This window comes from Ovis aries, chromosome X (assembly GCF_016772045.2).
Source record: "Ovis aries strain OAR_USU_Benz2616 breed Rambouillet chromosome X, ARS-UI_Ramb_v3.0, whole genome shotgun sequence".
Classification (NCBI taxonomy): Eukaryota; Metazoa; Chordata; class Mammalia; order Artiodactyla; family Bovidae; genus Ovis; species Ovis aries.
The window spans coordinates 131,748,163-131,769,456 of NC_056080.1; the positions used below are offsets into that span (position 1 = coordinate 131,748,163).

General features: G+C 41.4%; 1 protein-coding gene across 1 annotated transcript; it reads right to left on the minus strand.

The window, feature by feature from the left end:
• Positions 1 to 1,154: 1,154 nt before the first annotated feature.
• SERPINA7 (serpin family A member 7) lies at positions 1,155 to 6,529 on the minus strand. The gene is given in 5 exon segments (NM_001100920.2): positions 1,155 to 1,430; positions 1,961 to 2,108; positions 2,817 to 3,090; positions 4,141 to 4,776; positions 6,487 to 6,529. Coding segments are annotated over 4 exon segments (1,239 nt in total). The 5' UTR covers positions 4,760 to 4,776; positions 6,487 to 6,529; the 3' UTR covers positions 1,155 to 1,232.
• Between the last annotated feature and the right edge of the window lie 14,765 nt (positions 6,530 to 21,294).

A 21,294-nucleotide genomic window follows, 5' to 3' on the forward strand; every position in this document is an offset into this window, starting at 1 on the left:
GATTTTTCTGTCCTATAAATCACCTTTCCTGTCTGGACTTCCAACTTATTATCCATAAAACCAAAATGTAAGCTATACCAAGAGTAAGCAAACCTCCATCCAAATTATCTGATAAAACACCAGAATGCTTGTGGGCTATGTACTTTTCTAAACATATATATTTGTTTCAACCTGAAAGTGCAATATTTGCAAAAGCACTTATGCACTTGTTATTATTTCCCTGTCACTGAAGAATCGCACCTTAGAGCTAGAATTTCAGTTAGTACATCATTTACAGTTACTGTACTATTTTTGTGTACTGAATTCTAATACTGGGGCTTTGAATACATATTGTCTGAAATAACGTCTAGTTTAGTAGATGGGGGTAGAAGAACATGAACAGACAAGGGGAAGTTGCTGAAGCATCTGAGAACAGGGTGGTATCAAATTTCAGTAAAACTAACCAGGAGATTTATACTTAAGCAAGTGGGACAGGGGTACAACTTTTTAGAAAGGGGTCTGATTAGAATACAGAAAAGGAAGGGCTATGAGATATAATATGAATGAATCACTTTCCTTCTCCCCTCCCAGCTTATAAATTAGCAATAAGAAAACATTTTTTAGGGGCAAGGTGGGCTTGTACAATGAAGTTCATCTTTGTCTCTCTTGCTTTTTTGTACCATGCTTGTTAGGTCACAAAAGCTACATCCCTACCAGTAGCTCTCAGTCGGTGACTCAGCCCTGTAGTGAAAACATCTTTTTACAAGACACCGGTGGCAGTTCTGGCAAGAACACAGAGAACAATTTTGATTAGGTGGGAAGAAGGAGGTTGAGAAGTTCACATATAATCCACTGCATTTATGCCACTTAATATTCGTTGTACTTTTTATTGGAATCATGGGGTATGAGGACTTGACCTTCATTTCAACTATTTACCAAGAGGGCAGAAGACAGGGCATTTGTCAGCCCAGTAAAATTCCTTGGAGCTGACTAATTGGGATGGGAGTGGATGTTCTGACAAAGAGGAACATATTGACATGGGGCCTCCTTGTGCTTTGGATACTGAGCCACTCATTGACTATCTGAACACACGAGTGGCCTCTTTCATACCCAGTGTAGTTCGGCTAGGGTCCAGCCTCCACCCCTGCACAAAGGAAATCATGTCCAAGCCCATATCGATCACATCGGGCTATACTGTTTATTTATTTCTCATTGCAATAAGCACATGAAATTAGCCAATAGCCTCTTTGCAACTACACTTCCGTTGGGTCCACAACTTTCCCTAGAAAGAGAATACTCCTAGTGTTTTTCTCCAATATCAACAACAGGAAAGATCTATCAAATTGGATGATAGGATGAAGAAGAGTTGTCTCAGGCTGATTCAGGAATCTGACTTCAGGAATGGCTTCAGTTCCCTTTTCACCAATGTAAAACATAGCCTTGTGGGCAACCTGTTGGGGGAGAACAAACACTGCTGATCCCCGGAAGAAACAGGAAATGACTTTGAAACAGTTTAGAGTAGGGAAGTAGAAGAAAGGATGGGGCTACCCCTTCCCTATACTGTGTTGATGGTGCTTGAATAGGAAAGACACTAGGCTAAGTGTAGTTAATGAATCTCTGCTGATTGTAGAACTTGCTGTCAAGGGACAACCTTTTATTCATGGCTTTCTGACTAGAAGTCATTTATTAAGCTTTCTCCTGCCCCTGCCACCTCCTCAAGAACTGTATTTCATCAGAGTCGATTCTAATGATTAAGTTCTTCCATCAGAATCATTTTAGAACATGAAAGTCGAGGATGGAAGTCACTGTTACAATGACTTGTTTTGGGGGTAATGAGAATGGCCCTGGAGTAAATCTGGCCTAGGAAGAGTTATTCTGCCTCTATAGGCTTCAGAATCATCACTGATAAAATGAGAGATCTGAATTAACTGCTTGTCAATGGCCCTTACATCTCATATATTAAAGGACTCTATCAACTTACATTGGAAACTTTAAGACCATTGTCCTTTGTGAGTCCAGAAAAATCAGCATTGTCAGCAAAAGCATCCTGGATGCCCATCTTCAGAAGGATGCCTCCAAGGTCATATGTGGCAGAAATGGAAAACTTTGGAACAAATAAGTTAACCCACCTGTGGGGAAAAGAAGAGGGAACGTATGGCTATTAGAACACCAAGCTCATGATTCCCTCCCTTTCTGTCTCTTTGGTATGGTCTTGGATTCTGCTCCTTCCCTAAGAATTGGTAACCACTACTATGCAGGTCAACACATGATACCAAAACCTTAGAAGTTATCCCAGATGAAATGCTCTCTGGTTCAGCCCATTTGGGACTGCGGCAATGGAAGTTGGGAGATGTAACTCACTTATAATACACAACAAACATCTCTAGGGATATTCACAAAAGTTGGGATGTCAATGGCGTGAATGACAATTGGTAGTACCAGGGGAATTTCATGGATTTCCATCTAACACTTCTGGTGCAGTATGGAACATCTATCAATATCTTACCCATTCCCCAAGCTCCAGCTGGACTCTGGGAAAAGTATCATTTTTACTAGCTGGCTGACTTTGTATAGTTCATTTCATTTTTCTAGTCCCAACTTCTTCATTTGAAAAATTCTTATAATATTATCTCCTTTGCTGGTTTGTTGATGAGTTTAGATGAAATAATGTATGTAAAGTACCCAGCAAAGGGATTGGCAAAGAGGATCTCCTCACTATACTTTAGTGGTCATCACACAGCTCTTAAGTGGTTCAGGGTGTTTCTCCTGCCTCTGGGTTTCTTCTGAACTTAGTCTTATGCCCACCCTCCACTTTGCACATCATCTAAGATGTTTACCCCTTCTGCAGTAAGCGGTTCCATTTCTTCAGTATTTTCGATGACATGGCCCCTTCCACCCCCTCCATCTGGCCCTCCTTGGGAAGGACAAAGAGCGCCAGAGCATTCTTGCTGTAGTCCATTTGCAGCACGGTGCAGTTCAGCTCTGTATCCACCAGGTGATAGTATTGATCCACCTGGTGCATCATGGGCACTTGCACTGTTGTGGTCTTGTCCACTAAGAAGCTGGAACCCTCTTCTGTCTTGGATGGATCAAAAGGATTTGCCCACTGGGCTTAAAATACAAAGAGGAGAGAGTTTGTTTTAAACCTGCATTAGCGCCAATGTGAACCTCTCCATCAGTCATCTAATCTAGTAATGAATACCACCGCAGAGGTAGGTAACTTCTGTCAACCAGTTTTAAAAATGAGTAACTGAGGATCAGGGAGAGACAGTGACTTTACATAGTCTCCCAGATAGCTGGTGGCAGAGCCAGGAGTCACACCCAGGGCTATTGGACTCCATGTTCAACAGATGTTCCGTCTGTGTTCAAAATCACTATACTTACACTAAACCCATCAGAGCCACAGTTTCCTCTTCCGTAAAAAGGTATAAGCACATCCAACACACAGGATGAAATGAGACAACAGATCTGTTCTGCCGTTTTATCCGTCTACAAGTGTGTGATTTGTGGCCAAGAATCGTTCACTCTTCCACCAAACATGGCTGACATGTGCTGTAGAACCAGGAGAAATCATTTGGGCACAGCACCTTCAGAAAAGAGTCACATGATTCTTGTTGTTACAAGAACCAGCTTTAGAATCAGACAAACCTGGGTGGGAATACCAGCTCTGAAATTTATTAACCGTGAAGATTAGATGAGACAATGTGTATCAACCACACATGTAGCATGGAGCTTAGTATATAGTGGGTACATAGTACGTGATAGAAGCCTTTATGTAACATGCCCAAGAATGAACAGCAAGTGAGGGTCACAATAAGATTTAAAACTAATTCTGTTTACCTGCCAAGTGCAAGCTTGTCTCACCTCACCAAATCTTTTGGAAACCATGATCCTTTAGCTAAATGTGAGCAGGGTGTTCAAACCATTGTAACTCCTCATCTCTCTGAATATTCCCTCTCCCTAGAGATTTACTTGTTTCATCCACAGAGCTATGTGTCCCTCCGGGAATATCCAAAATTACACACAGCTATATCCAGTGGAACAGGTCTCTGTGGTACGAGAGACACCCACTAATGCCAGTGAGAAGACACCATGAGCTCCCTCCAGTGCCTCATCAAATTATGGAACATTGAACTAGAAATTGACATCTTAGAACCTTACCTTTAAAGCAAAGGTAGTTCACCAGGACTGTGATGGTGTTTGGTTTGAGGTCTTGGATGAGGCCCACAATTTTCCCTTTGGTTTGCCTCTCCACATGACTATTGATCTCCTGCTGGGCTGCAGAAACATTGGAGAAGTCGGTAGAAAAGACTTCAGTCTCATAGAGGTTCTTGACATCATCCAAGAACTTTTCCAGTGGTTTCAGCTGCTTCCCAATGAAAAGGGCATTTCCCATCTGTAATTCCAGCTCCTTCTTTGGAAAATTCAGTGAACAGATCAGGTGCTGGAAGCCCTGCTGAATCTCTGCCATTGGGGTGTCTGTAAGGTTGAATCCCAAGCTTTCCAGGATTTGAGTTTGGGTGCTGGAGCAGGCCCCAAGGGAGAGCATGGCCAGTCCTGCAGAGATGCTCACAGGGGAAAAGAAGATGTTCTGATCTGGAGTCTCCACAGTGACCCTCCGGTACAGGTTGAATGCAAAGTCAGCATTGATAGATGACATCTTATAGAGAGTGGCATTTTGTTGGGGGGAAAGGCAGGAGGTTATTTTGCCTTCACAGCTGTTAGGTGGTGCACAATGAAGCCCAAGTATCAAGAGAACCAGAGAGAAGAACAGTGGCATTTTGGAAGGAAGGTAATCTATAAGAGATGAGGTGAGAAAACCATTGGGGAATCTTAGCTGGATGAAAACTCTGAATCAGAAACATGTAATAATCACGCATCGTGATTAGTAAAACAATAGAAAATATTTAATGGTGTGCTCACCAAGGCCTATGGGGACGCTTTTCTCCCCTGAGAAACTAATGACACATCTAATAGGAGCAGGAAGTAGGTTCCTGGGGCCACAGAAATAGTGGCAAGGATTGTCATTCAGATGTAATAGTGACATATGAAAATTCTGGGAGTAAACTGACTTTATGGAAATTGAATTACTTTTTATTTGAACTAGAGGCAACCTTTTGGAGTGAAAAGAATCTTCAGATAACATTAGCACTCTTCTGCTTACATTATTATTTATATTAATATATAAGAATTTTAGATTTTTTTAATTTTGGCATTATTCGTAAGATAAAATCTACGAGAGATGAGATGAGAGAAAGCTTGTACTTTTCTTTGAATAAAAGACTAAAAGAGGGATTTCCATCGTGGTTCAGTGGTTCGAACTCCGCCCTTCCACTGCAAGGGGCACAGATTTGATCACTGACAAGGGAACTAATATCCTGGGTGCCATGCTGTGTGGCCGGAAAAAAAGGGGGGGAAATAATTTTCACAAGAAAAGTATGTTTAGTTGGAATGGAAGGGTGGTAGTTTATGGAGCCATGTACATGATCATGAGCTGAAATTAATACATTCATGCAACATATGGAAAGTATAGGAATATTTCTAAATAACAGGAAAATGAAAGTGTAACCTTTTGCATTTCAGATCTCTGTCACCATCAGTATAATACAGTCATTTCTAAGTTGCAAGACATCTAAACACTATTATCCTTATATTCATTCACGTTATATTTTTATTTATCAGAGCAGCAATCAGAAAATATGATGTAAGATTCTCTGAGCCTGAAAGAGTACAAGACAGAAGAGTACGGGAGTCAGCTGTGGAATCCAGTGACCATGGACAGGAGTGATATGAAGAAAGAAATAGTCCTCTATTTCCTTCCTGAGTGATCTTGTCCACTTCCAGGAACTAAGCTGCCATAGCACAAAACTACATACTGTATTACAGTGTGCTTCTATATTCTCAGTAATTTGTCCAGCTGCCTACTGCATGTATCCACTAGAATGTTCCACACATACCTCAGTTTCCATTTGGAAATCTGTTTCCTAATGTAAACACATCGTCTCCTTGACCCTCAAGGCTGCTCCATCACCTTCATTCCATATCACTATCTACTGAGGCTCCCATGCCAGAAACCTGGGAGTCATTTTAGGGGTTTCTTCATTCTTCATCCCCCACATCTAATGAGTCATGATGACCTATGAGTGGTACCTTCTAAATACCTCTTCCCTTCTCTCCCTTTCTACTGCCACTGCCTCAGTTTATGGACTAAACTACCACTATGCCACCTGGGAGGCCTAAACTATTTCACCATATCCTAGCAAGTCACATAGCCTTCAATCTCTCCCAGACCAACACCCCTGCTTCTACCCTCTCTGTCCAATCTCCATGTTGTCACCAAAGTCCTTTTTCTGAAAAAGTCACAGAGGCTAGTAGGGGGGTCAATTATCAGAGGATCACACTTAGACCTTGGCCTCTAGAATTAACAATCTGAAGCTCATGATTATTTGGAATTCTGACTTGCTGACAGAAATGCTCAAAGTTCCAAAAGAGGAAAAAAGTACTTACAGCACATGCCCAAGAAGCCACTTGCATATCTCAGAAAGCAAAATCTTTCCATTTTTATAATGTGCCCTACTCTATTGCAAAAGTAGAGTGTTCTTAGTTACTCATTAACGCCAGGCATTAGCCCTGGGATGATAGTTTCAAAGCTGATGTACAAAACCAAGGCCAAAAAGAACAAAGTGAAAAATGATAAGGATGGAACTTTGAATGATTGCTTTGCTGTCACATCTTCCAACTATAACAAGAGAGGAAAAGGATGGTCAGAGCTGGTAGGGTCTCAGTTTGTGTCTTTTCAGCAGGCAGAATGAGGACCAGAGGCAAAATTGCCAAGAGGCAGCAGGACAGACTGTTTTCCCTATCACGGCTGGGATCAGCAGCCTTTTAAAGGAAAGGTACACACAGGCAGAGACTGGGTAAACCTCTTTAATGGGTGCCGTAGAAGTTATTTACACATTGGCTTGGAGGAGATCATGTCAAAAGTAGCTTCCAACTCCAGATTTCCGATGCTGGACACATCTACGTCTGCTCAGGGAGAAATTAGTCCTGTCCTCTGGTCACTAAAATCTCCTGTTCCATCCCTTGGGCCACAGGACCCTAAAAAGGATGCAGAAGGAGCCAAGGAGAATGGAATCAAAGGTTTCATTCTTCAATATTCACTATGTACTGAAATGTGTGCTGCAAAGAAGCAAAGGGAGCTAAGAGCACTGGACTTGCTCAGGAGACCTGAGTTCAAACTTGCCTCTGCCAATTTCTAGATCTAGTGGTATAAGTAGTATTAGCAGCAGTCATAGTAGCAGCAGCAGCAACTCCAGAGTATTTAGCATGTGCAGGGTGTGATGTGAAGCATCTAATTTCAGGCACTGGCCGCTTCAGGAGTACATTAAGGATACGTATATGTTAAGATTGGGGTGATTGCTGGCGGAATGGGAGTTAGTTTGAGATAAACTTAGATCACAGTCTATGGTGAGACTTGAAAGCCAAGTTAAACAGTGCAAACTTTACCTAAAGGGCATTAGAAAGCCACTGGGGGATTTTGACAAGGCAGTGACTAAACAGAGGGTGATAGTACGGTGACAATGTTTCTTCTTAAGCAAACATCGATAGAGGTCCTACTGTGTGGAAATGACCACACTTAGCACTGGAATTTCAAAAGAAACTGCCAGCTATCGGTGCTGAACCCAAGGGATCTTTCAAACTACCTGACACCCACTGCGCAAACTGAACAGAAGACAGTACACCTCACACATAGGATGGTCACGGGTGCATTTGTCCTGCCACAAGGCAATGGAAAGCTCAGAGCTCCCAACACTGAGGTTAGTCCATACTCACTCCTGGTATACAACACATAATCTGCTCTCTGTTACAGGTATTTGCTTCCGACGAAACAGACTGTCTAGAAAGAAAATTTCCAAAGTTGCGCCCTCTAGCGTCCGAGTCAGGCAATAGCACGACTTATTTTCTGTATCTGATTCAGCTGAGCTTTGCTGCTGCTAAATCGCTTCAGTTGTGTCCGACTCTGTGCGACCCTATAGACGGCAGCCCACCAGGCTCCCATGTCCCTGGGATGGGAGGCAGGAACTGCAGGATCTGCTGACGCATGAGAAAGGCAACCCTCCCCCACCACCACAGACTCCCCTATTCTGCCTTCTGGAGTCCTGTGCTCCTGTCATGCCTTTGCTATGTAAGAGCTGTGTAATTTGGGGAAAGTAACTTAACATCCCTGAACCTCAGTTTCCTCTCCTCTGTAGTGAAATTATATGGGCTTCCCTGATAGCTCAGTCGGTAAAGAATTCGCCTGCAATGCAGGAGACCCCGGTTCGATTCCTGGGTTGGGAAGATCAGCTGGAGAAGGAATAGGCTACCCACTCCAGTACTCTTGCCTGGAAAATCCCATGGACGGAGGAGCCTAATAGGCTACACCCCATGGGGTCGCAAAGAGTCGGACACCACTGAGCGACTTCACTTCGCCCACTTCAGTATTCTTGGGCTTCCACTGTAGCTCGGCTGGAAAAGAACCTGCCTGCAATGCGGGAGACCTAGGTTTGACCCCTGGGTTGGGAAGATCCCCTAGAGAAGGGAAAGGCTACCCACTCCAGTTTTCTAGCCTGGAGAATTCCATGGGCTGAAGTCCATGGGTTCACAAAGAGTTGGACACGACTAAGCAACTTTCACTACTTTCACTACTACGTTTATAGTGGAATGATAACAATCCCCATATCATGTGGTTATCAGAAGTATTAAATAAAATTTAGAGATGCTGTCTGGAAGCTCCTATATTGTACTTGGCACATAGGAGGGATCCAGAAACTGTTAACTCTCTTCCTCTTCATCTATTATCTTGATTCTCTTCCCCCACCCCGAGTCTCCACAGTTCTGTCCTCCACCTCCCTCTCATTCCTGACTATTGTTCAGTTCTGCATTCTGGAAACACATTCTTCCTAAGATGAAATTGATTGATTGTTAATTTGAAACATCTTCTTTAAAACTTACATTTAAAACAATCGTTTCAGTCTTGTATAAAGCTGCTGGAACTAGCACATTGAATACAGAATCTCTAGGAAGTGCAGCCATATCAATAAACTCAACTAAATCCAAAAATATGTCTCTCTCTTATAATTCAGAGGACCATTTAATTACATTATCATTTATTTTCATATTCTCTTTATAGAATACAAATTGGGTTTTCAATTGCCTTTATCCCGCTAGACCAGATAATCAATTTCAAAGTATCATAATTTCATTAAAAGTCCAATGGCATTTTTCACAGAACTGGAACAAATAATCCTACATTTGTACAAACCACAAAAGACCCTGTGTAGTCAAAGCAATTTTGAGAAAGAAGAACAATGCTGGAGATATCATACTCCATGGTTTCAAACTATACTACGAAGTTATAATAATCAAAACTATATGGCACTGGCGCAAAAACAGACATATAAGTATCAATGGAACAGAACAGACAGCCCAGAAATAAGCCTATTTTTATGTGGCCAATCAGTTTATGACAGAGGAGCCAAGAATATACAGTGGAGAGAACACAGTGTCTCTATAAATGGTGTTTTGAAAACTGAACAGCCACATGCCAACGAGTGAGATCAAAGTTGTTTAAAAACATAAATGTAATACCTAAAACCATAAAACTCCTAGAAAAAAACATAGGCAATATATACTTTGACATCAGTCATAGTGACACTTTTTTTTTTTGATTTGTTTCCTCAGGGAAAGGAAACAAAAGCAAAAGTAACTAAACACTACTATATCAAAGTAAAAAGTTTTTGCACAGTGAAGGAAACTGATAGATTACAGTAAACAATATCAGAATCATGATCTCCAAAGAAGTTTTAACTTAGGGATCAGGGACCAGGCTTAATCACGCAGAGCTTTTTTTGTGTGGCAGAAGTTTTATTACAGTGAAAAGGACAGAGAAAGCTTCTGACATAAACATTGGAAGGGGGACAGAGTGTGCCCCCCTCACAAGTCTTCAGTTCAGTACAGTTCAGTTCAGTCACTCAGTCGTGTCTGACTCTTTGTGACCCCATGAATCGCAGCATGCCAGACCTCCCTGTCCATCACTATCTCCCAGAGTTCACTCAGACTCGCGTCTATCGAGTCAGTGATGCCATCCAGCCATCTCATCCTCAGTCGTCCCCATCTCCTCTGCCCCCAATCCCTCAGAGTCTTTTCCAATGAGTCAACTCTTCACATGAGGTGTCCAAAGTACTGGAGCTTCAGCTTTAGCATCATTCCTTCCGAAGAAATCCCTACTTCAGAATGGACTGGTTGGATCTCCTTGCAGTCCAAGGGACTCTCAAGAGTTTTCTCCAACACCACAGTTCAAAAGCATCAATTCTTCGGTGCTCAGCCTTCTTCACAGACCAATTCTCACATCCATACATGACCACAGGAAAAAACCATAGCCTTGACTAGACAGACCTTAGTCAGCAAAGTAATGTCTCTGTTTTTAAATATGCTATCTAGGTTGGTCATAACTTTTCTTCCAAGGAGTAAGCGTCTTTTAATTTCATGGCTGCAGTCACCATCTGCAGTGATTTTGGAGCCCAAAAAAATAAAGTCTGACACTGTTTCTACTGTTTCCCATCTATTTCCCATGAAGTGATGGGACCGGATGCCATGATCTTCGTTTTCTGAATGTTGAGCTTTAATCCAACTTTTTCACTCTCCTCTTTCACTTTCATCAAGAGGCTTTTTAGTTCCTCTTCACTTTCTGCCATAAGGGTGGTGTCATCTGTATATCTGAGGTTATTGGTATTTCTCCCGGCAATCTTGATTCCAGCTTGTGTTTCTTCCAGTCCAGCGTTTCTCATGATGTACTCTGCATAGAAGTTAAATAAGCAGGGTGACAATATACAGCCTTGACATACTCCTTTTCCTATTTGGAACCAGTCTGTTGTTCCATGTCCAGTTCTGACTATTGCTTCCTGACCTGCATACAGAGTTCTCAAGAGGCAGGTCAGGTGGTCTGTATTCCCATCTCTTTCAGAATTTCCCACAGTTTATTGTGATCCACACAGTCAAAGGCTTTGGCATAGTCAATAAAGCAGAAATAGATGTTTTTCTGGAACTCTTGCTTTTCCATGATCCAGCGGATGTTGGCAATTTGATCTCTGGTTCCTCTGCCTTTTCTAAAACCAGCTTGAACATCTGGAAGTTCATGGTTCACGTATTGCTGAAGCCTGGCTTGGAGAATTTTGAGCATTACTTTACTATCATGTGAGATGAGTGCAATTGTGTGGTAGTCTGAGCATTCTTTGGCATTGCCTTTCTTTGGGATTGGAATGAAAACTGACCTTTTCCAGTCCTGTGGCCACTGCTGAGTTTTCCAAATTTGCTGGCATATTGAGTGCAGCACTTTCACAGCATCATCTTTCAGGATTTGAAATAGCTCAACTGGAATTCCGTCACCTCCACTAGCTTTGTTCGTAGTGATGCTTTCTAAGGCCCACTTGACTTCACATTCCAAGATGTCTGGCTCTAGATTAGTGATCACATCACCATGATTATCTGGGTCGTGAAGATCTTTTTTGTACAGTTCTTCCGTGTATTCTTGCCACCTCTTCTTAATATCTTCTGCTTCTGGCAAGTCTTAGCAAGGCCTTATGTACTTTTGCCAGACTCACTCCCACAACATACATCTTAAATCAGTAAGATTAGAACTAATAATAGAAAGGTCTAACCAGACCCACTCCCACATAAGATAACAAGATTAGTCAAAAGGTTCTTGTTAAGAAGGAGAAAGGTGTCCTCCAGCAAGATACATTTGTTGTTATATAATCCTTAGTATAGAACTTAAGGGAAAAAATACCCTTGAGCCATTAGCTCTGAGCTTAAAGAAACAATGTTTTATGTGACTAAAACAAAGGGATGCAGAAGAAAAGTTTGTCCTTTTCTCCTCTTTGAGAACTCTGGACCCCTTTCTCCTCCTCAACAGCCCCCAACTCCTTGTCAACCTACCTAAGAGTTAATTCTCTCGAAATTATCAATAAAACCAAAAGGCAATGTACTGAATGGGAGAAGATATTTGCAAACAGTATTTCCATTGAGGAGCTAATATCTAAAATATACAATAAACTCACAGAGTTCAATATATAAAAAATAATATAGTTCAGGATGGGGGACACATGTACACCCATGGCTGATTCATGTCAGGGTATGGCAAAAACAACTACAATATTGTAAAGTAATTAATCTCCAATTAAACTTAATTATTTTTAAAAAATAATATGAATAAAAATTGAGCAGAAAATTTGAATAAACATTTTCCAAAGGAAGACATACAGATAGCCAAAAGATACATGAAAAGATGCTCAACACCACTAATCATTAGGGAATTGCAATTCAAAACTAAAATGAGTTATCACCACATACCTATCAGAATGGCCATTATCAACAAGACAACAAAAAACAAATGTTGGTGAGAATATGGAGAAAAGAGAACCTTAATGAACCATTGGTGGAAATGGAAATTGGTGCAGCCACGATGGAAAACAGTACACAGATCCCTCAGAAAAACTAAAAATAGAACTATCATCAGTTCAGTTCAGTTCAGTCACTCAGTCGTGCCCGACTCTTTGCGACCCCATGAATCGCAGCACACCTGGCCTCCCTGTTCATCACCAACTCCTGGAGTTCACCCAGACTCACGTCCATCGAGTCCATGATGCCATCCAGCCATCTCATCCTCTGTCGTCCCCTTCTCCTCCTGCCCCCAATCCCTCCCAGCATCAGAGTCTTTTCCAATGAGTCAACTCTTCACATGAGGTGGCCAAAGTACTGGAGTTTCAGCTTTAGCATCATTCCCTCCAAAGAAATTCCAGGGCTGATCTCCTTCAGAATGGACTGGTTGGATCTCCTGGCAGTCCAAGGGACTCTCAAGAGTCTTCTCCAACACCACAGTTCAAAAGCATCAATTCTTTAGCACTCAGCTTTCTTCACAGTCCAACTCTCACATCCATACATGACTACTGGAAAAACCATAGCCTTGACTAGACGAACCTTTGTTGGCAAAGTAATGTCTCTGCTTTTGAATATGCTATCTAGGTTGGTCGTAACTTTTCTTCCAAGGAGTAAGCGTCTTTTAATTTCATGGCTGCAGTCACCATCTGCAGTGATTTTGGAGCCCAAAAAAATAAAGTCTGACACTGTTTCTACTGTTTCCCATCTATTTCCCATGAAGTGATGGGACCAGATGCCATGATCTTCGTTTTCTGAATGTTGAGCTTTAATCCAACTTTTTCACTCTCCTCTTTCACTTTCATCAAGAGGCTTTTTAGTTCCTCTTCACTTTCTGCCATAAGGGTGGTGTCATCTGTATATCTGAGGTTATTGGTATTTCTCCCGGCAATCTTGATTCCAGCTTGTGCTTCTTCCAGCTCAGCGTTTCTCCTGATGTACTCTGCATAGAAGTTAAATAAGCAGGGTGACAATATACAGCCTCGACGTACTCCTTTTCCTATTTGGAACCAGTCTGTTGTTCCATGTCCAGTTCTAACTGTTGCTTCCTGACCTGTATATAGGTTTCTCAAGAGGTAGGTCAGGTGGTCTGGTATTCACATTATAACACAAAATTCAAAAAAAAAAAAAACCTGTCAGTATTGTCAACCAACAACATAAGAGAAGACTGTGGATATCACCAGATAGTCAATAACAAAATCAGATTGATTATATTCTTTGTAGCTAAAGAAGAAGCCCTAAACAGTCAGCCAAAACAAGACTGTGAGCTGACTGTGGCTCAGATCATGAACTCCTTATTGCAAAATTCAGACTTAAAATGAAGAAAGTAGGTAAAACTACTAGACCATTCAGGTATGATCTAAATAAAATCCTTTACAATTATACAGTGGAAGTGACAAATAGATTCAAGGGATTAGATCTGGTAGAGTGCCTGAAGAAGTATGGATGGAGGTTCTGACATTGAACAGAAGGCAGTGATCAAGACCATTCTCAAAAAAATAAATGCAAAAAAAGGCAAAATCGTTGTCCGAAGAGGGGTTACAAATAGCTAAGAGGTTCTTTAGTTCTTCTTCACTTTCTGCCAAAAAGGTGGTGTCATCTGTGTATCTGATGCTATTGATATTTCTAAAATATCAAACAGAAGAAGAGAAGTGAAAGGCAAAGGAGAAAAGGAAAGATATACCCATTTGAATGCAGCATTCCAAAGAATAGCAAGGAGAGATAAGAAAGCCTTCCTCAGTGATCAATGCAAAGAAATAGAGGAAAACAATAGAATGGGGGAAAGACTAGAGATCTCTTCAAGAAAATTAGAGATACCAAGGGAACATTTCATGCAAAGATGGGCATAATAAAGGACAGAAATGGTATGGATCTAACAGAAGCTGAAGATATTAAGAAGAGGTGGCAAGAATACACAGAAGAACTGTACAAAAAAGATCTTCATGACCCAGATAACCGCGATGGTCTGATCACTCACCTAGAGCCAGACATCCTGGAATGTGAAGTCAGTGGGCCTTAGGAAGCATCACTACCAACAAAGCTAGTGGAGGTGATGGAATTCCTGGTGAGCTGTTTCAAATCCTAAAAGATGATGCTGTGAAAGTGCGACACTCAATATGCCAGCAAGTCAGGAAAACTCAGCAGTGGCCATGGGACTGGGGAAGGTCAGTTTTCATTCCAATCCCAAAGAAAGGCAATGCCACAGAATGCCCAAACTACCACACAATTGCACCCATCTCACACGCTAGCAAAGTAATGCTCAAAATTCTCCAAGTCAGGCTTCAACAGTACATGAACCATGAACTTCCTGATGTTCAAGCTGGTTTTAAAAAAGGCAGAGGAACCAGAGATCAAATTGCCAACATCCACTGGATCATCGAAAAAGCAAGAGAGTTCCAGAAAGACACCTACTTCTGCTTTATTGACAACGTCAAAGCCTTTGACTGCGTGGATCACAACAAATTATGGAAAATTCTTCAAGAGATGGGAATACCAGACCACCAGATCTGCTTCCTGACAAATCTGTATGCAGGTCAAAAAGCTACAGTTAGAACTGGACATGGAACAACAGACTGGTTCCAAATTGGGAAAGGAGTATGTCAAGGCTGCATATTGTCACCCTGCTTATTTAACTTATATGCAGAGTACATTAAGTGAAATGCCGGGCTGGATGAAGTACAAGCTGGAATTAAGATTGCTGGGAGAAACATTAATAACTTCAGATACACAGATGACATCACCCTTATGGCAGAAAGCAAAGAAGAGCTAAAGAGTCTCTTTATCACAGTGAAAGAGGAGAGTGAAACAGCTGGCTTAAAACTCAACATTCAGAAAACTAAGATCATGGCATCTGGTCCCATCACTTCATGGTAAATAGATTGGTAAACAATGGAAACAGTGACAGATTTTATTTTCTTGGGCTCCAAAATCACTGCAGATGGTGACCGCAGCCATGAAATTAAATAACACTTGATCTTTGGAATTAAAATCTATGACCAAACTAGACAGCATATTAAAAAACAGAGACATTACTTTGCCAACAAAGGTCCGCCTCATCAAACCTATGGTTTTTCCAGTAGTCATGTATGGATGTGAGTTGGACTATAAAGAAAGCTGAGTACTGAAGAATTGATGCTTTTAACTGTGGTGCTGTAGAAGACTCTTAAGGGTCCCTTGGACTGCAAGGAGATCCAACCAGTCCATCCTAAAGGAAATCAGCCCTGAATATTCATTGGAAGGACTGATGTTGAAGCTGAAACTCCAATACTTTGGTCACCTGATGCAAAGAACTGACTCATCTGAAAAAAACCCTGATGCTGGGGAAAACTGAATGCGGGTGGAGAAGGGGATGACAGAGGATGAGAAGGTTGGATGGCATCACTGATTCAATGAACATGAGTTTGAGCAAGCTCTGGGATTTGGTGATGGACAGGGATACCTAGCATGCTGTAGTCCATGGGGTCACAAAGAGTTGGACACGACTGAGCAACTGAAGTGAATTGACTAGCTGTCAACCAATAATCCCAAATCAAGCAAAGTGATTTTTCAAGAATAAAGGTGAAATAAACACATTCCAGACAAACAAAAGCTTAAGGAATTTGTTGCTAGCACACCTGCCCTACAGGGACTGCTAAAGGAAGTTCTTCAGGCTGACGATGAGTGACCTCAGATTGTAATTTGAATACACACACACACAAAGAGCAATAGTAACTATGTAATTATAAAAGACTGTGTATAATTGTATTTACTCTCCTTTCCTTTCTTAACTGATTTAAAAAGCAATTATATTAAAATATGTACATAATGTATTGTGAAGCTTATAACACATAGAAATGCAATATATTTAGCAAAAACAGCACAATGGAGGTAGATGGGAGGAAAGCTGTGTTAGACAAAGAAAATGACTCTAGATGGTAACTTGAATTCACAAGAAGAAATGAAGTGAATCAGCTACAATAAATAGGAAAGTTAATATAATAAAAGCTACAAACATGTATTTGTTATCCTTCTCTAAGATTCTTCAAGAGACATAAAATTTTATAAAGTAATAATTATAGCAATGTATTCCTGAGTTTGTAACATTTATTAGTTAACATATATAGGAATTGCTGTTGTTCAGTCACTAAGTAGTCTCAGACTCTGCGACCCCATGGACTGTAGCCCACCAGGCTCCTCCATCCATGGGATTCTCCAGGTAAGAATACTGGAGTGAGTTGCCATTTCCTTCTCCAGGGGATCTTCCAGACCCAGGGATTAAATTAATGTCTCCTGCATTGATACCACTAAGCCACCAGGGAAGCCCATACATAGCAATAATACCACAAAATAGAGAAAAGGGAATAAAACTATATGAAAATAGTGTTTCTATATCTAACTGGAATTAAGTTATTAATAATATAAAAATCTGAGGTTGATATTGAAAAGTTAAGATGGAAGAGCTTCCCTAGAGGTCCAGTGGTTAAGACTTTACACTTCCACTATAAGGGGTACAGGTTTGGTCCCTGATCGGGAAACTAAGATCCAGCATGCCTTGTAGCCAGGAAAAAAGAAAGAAAGAAGGAAGGAAGGAAGGAAGAAAAAGTTAAGATGTAGACCACTAGACCAACCACTACAAAAATTACCACTAAAAGTTTATGATGAAAAATAGGCATCTGGCTCCTGATTTAAAACCTTACATGTGATTTTCAGGCCTCACCATAGGCAATTATGAAGGATTTAACCTGCACACTTTGAAGGCGAAAACTTTTCTCCTTACATCAGACGTGTTGTACAGCCAACAGATTTGTTGTGGGAGTGTGTAATTTCCTCAGTTCAAATTTGAACCGATGGACCAATGTTACAGCTCCGTATACAGCTCAGTTTTATTTAGAAAGTAAAGGAAAGATTGAAGGCAGGAGGAGAAGGGGACGACAGAGATGGTTGGATGGCATCACCAACCTGATGGACATGGTTTTGGGTGAACTCCAGGAGTTGGTGATGGACAGGGAGGCCTGGCGTGCTGTGGTTCATGGGGTTGCAAAGAGTCGGAAATGACTGAGCGACTGAACTGAACTGAAAGGAAAATACATCCTCGAGGCATGAGGGCATGCCAACCCAGTAGATGGGAAGAGGAGAGAGAGGCCTGCAGCCCAATTTTGGCTCCTCTTTTTATATGTTTTTTTCTCCTCCCCTTGGGCCTGCCCTGTGTAAATTGGGCTAACCAGGAGTGCTATTTGTTTTATCTGAGATCCTCACTCCGGTCCTCAGATTTTCCTTTGTTCTATTTTTACGGGCTTTTCCTTTCCTTGTCTTTTAGCCAGCCAGCACCATTCTGGACTACTTTTTTCCTATTTTAACTAACTAACAGATTGACGTCTCAGGAGGGTGTTGCTGTCAAGCAGTCAGCCTCTCCTAGCTGGCCATGCTCTCACACATAGCTGTGTTCCTAGCCTAGGTGCCTCAGACCTTAAAACTACAGGAGCATTTTGTTCAGCGCTCCCTCTACAGTGAGACAACCTCGTCTATGTTCATCCATCGGATCTCATGCTGGTACTGGTCCATCGGCAAAACAGAAAAGAGTGGGGTCAGCACTTTCCCCAGTTTAGCCTTTTGCTTTCCTTATTGCAGTAAGTGATTTAAGTAAGGCTTGAGTGTTACTTTTACTTTGGCATGTTGTCTTAAGCAGCTACTCTGACATCTGGCAGATCAGCTTTCTCTCCAGCTCAGCTGAGCTTCTGACAAACTTAGCCAATAAGTCAATTAACCACAATGCTCTCCTGGAACTCAAAAAGCCTGAAGATCCTACACAGTACCTTTGGGAGTTATTAACAGAGTCTGCAGGGCATATTAGAAGGTTGCTAGTGGATTATTTGCAAGAGTCTAAACGTCTCAGGGGGCACTTTGCTAGTCATGCATATGGATCTTTGGGAATGCCAGAGGAAGCCATGAGGCATTCTTAGGAGGGTGTTAGCATATTTTTATATAAACTTTTCCATTCTGAGGGCAGTTTCTGGTCCTCTTTAGTGCCTGATCACCACCAGATCATCCCCCAGCAGATCTCACCTGGCTGGTCAGATAAGTGACCCAACAGAGAGGGTCAAAGAAAGGTAGGGAAGCAATATCCTAGCCACTGTTTAAGGCTCTCCAGCAATGATATGGGGGTGGGAGTCATCACACAAGCTGAATAACTTGAACAATATGTTCCTGGTGCCAATAAACACCCTGGTTTCAGCAAGTTGTTGAAACGTCAAGAGAGGGGAAAAAAAAGTGTACTTTTCAAGATTGCTTTGTCCAACAGCCCCCAAAGAGACCTTAGAAACTTAATTAGATCTCTCCAGAGGTAATCTGATTAAAGTTAATAAAGAGAGAGTGGCACAGTGTAGGGTGCTTTACTACAAATCCTGTCCTTCATAGTGCCTTTATGGCAGCCGTCACCAGGGTAACAAAATGCAAACAGCAGCAGCAACAGCAGCTGTGACCTTCTGGTTGCCCCCTACCCCCCGCTCCCAGAAAGACTGGGCTCTGCTTGAACAGGCCCACCCTGCATGCTCCTAAGAGTCTCAGCCAGGAAGCAGCTGTCCATCCCAATCAGTTGCCTCACCCACTCTCTGCTCCTTCTCCCTCTCCTGCTTCAGATAACTTGTGGCCAAATCCAGGGAGGAAGCCTTGCTGGGGTCTTTATGTTGTCAGCCCCTGTGACTGATGCAGGTCCACCCCTCTCTGTGGACCTGGGAATAGAGGGAAAGGCCCAGAAGCTTTTTGTCTAACCTATCAGCTATTTTTTTTCTTTCTTCTTTAAAACAAATACTTTTGACTGAATTTATCTATTTTTTTTAAACTTATTATTTTATATTGGAGTACCACTGATTAACAATGTGTTCATTTCAGGTGCATAAAAAATGACTCAATGACTCAACTATACATGTATATGTAACTATTCTTTTCAAATTATGTTCCCATTTAGGCTGTTACATAAAATTGAGATGAGTTCCCTGTACTCCATAGTAGGTCCTTGTTGGTTATCCATTTTTAATACAGTAGTGTGTACATGTCGATCCCAGGCTTCCCAAGTGGTTCAGTCATAAAGAATCCACCTGCCAATGCAGGAGACACAGATTCGATCCCTGGGACGGGAAGATCCCCTGGGGAAGGAAATGACAACCCACTCCAGTATTCTTGCCTGGGAAATCCCATGGACGGAGCAGCTTGGCAGGCTGCAGGCCATGGGATCACAAAAGAGTTGGACATGACTTAGCAACTAACAGCAACAACAACATGTCAATCCCAAACTCCCTAACTATCCCTCCTCCCTGCCTCCCACCCCTAGAATCATAAGTTTGTTATCAAAGTCTGTGAGTCTGTTTCCTTTTGTAAATAAGTTTGTTTGTGTCATTCTTTAGATTTTTCTAATAAGCGATATCATATTTTCTCTATCAGACTTACTTCACTCAGTATGTCAGTTGCTAGGTCCATCCATTATCATTTAATTCTTTTCAATGGCTGGGTAATATTCCCTTGTGTATATATATGATGAATATTTAGGTTGCTTCCATGTTTTGACTCTTGTAAATAGTGTTGCTATGAACATCAGAATGCATGTATCCTTTCAGACTGTATTTTTCTCTGGATATATGCCCAGGAGTGGAATTGCAGGATCATATGATAGCTCTAATTTTAGTTTCTTAAGGAACCTCCATACTGTTGTCCAGAGTGGCTGCAACAGTTTACATCTCTGCCAATTATATAGGAGGGTTCTCTTCTCCCCACACCCTTTCCAGCATTTAATGTTTGTGGATTTTTTGATAGCCATTCTGATTGGTGTGAGGTGATATCTCACTGTACGTTTTGATTTGCATTTCTCTAATAGTTAGCAGTGTTGAACATCTTTTCATGTGCCTCTTGGCCATCTTTATATCTTCTTTGGAAAAATGTCTACTTAGGTCTTCTGCCCATTTTTTGATTGGGTTATTTATTCAGCATAGTTTTGGAAGTTCTAACCCTGGCAATCAGAGAAGAAAAATAAATAAAAGGAATCCAAACCAGAAAACTGTCACTGTTTGCGAATGACAATATTAAGAAAATGCTAAGGAGAATATTACTACAAAAATCTTAAGAAAACCACTACAGCTGGTCAGTGATTTTGGCTAAGTTGCAGGTTGCAAAATTAATACACAGATATCTATTTTATTTCCATACACTAACAATGAAAGATCGGAAAGAGAAATTCAGGAATCAATTCCATTTACCCTTTCATTGAAAATAATAATGTACCTTGAGAGTCTCTTGGACTGCAAGGAGATCCAACCAGTCCATTCTGAAGGAGATCAACCCTGGGATTTCTTTAGAGGGAATGATGCTGAAGCTGAAACTCCAGTACTTTGGCCACCTCATGTGAAGAGTTGACTCATTGGAAAAGACTTTGATGCTGGGAGGGATTGGGGGCAGTAGGAGAAAGGGACAACCGAGGATGAGATGGCTGGATGGCATCACGGACTTAATGGACATGAGTCTGAGTGAACTCTGGGAGATGGTGATGAACAGGGAGGCCTGGCATGCTGCGATTCATGGGGTCGCAAAGAGTCGGACATGACTGAGCAAATGAACTGAACTGAACTGAAGAATAAACCCACCTAAGGAGATAAAAGACCTCTACTCCAAAAACTATAAGATGCTGATGAAAGAAATCAAAACAAAACAAACAGATGGAAAGATATACCATCGTCTTGGATTTGAAGAATCAATATTGTGAAAATCACTGTCCTATGCCAGGCAATCTGCAGATTTAATGCAATTGCCATCAAATTACCAATGGCATTTTTCACAGAACTAAAACAAAAAAGGCATTTACAATTTGTATAGAAA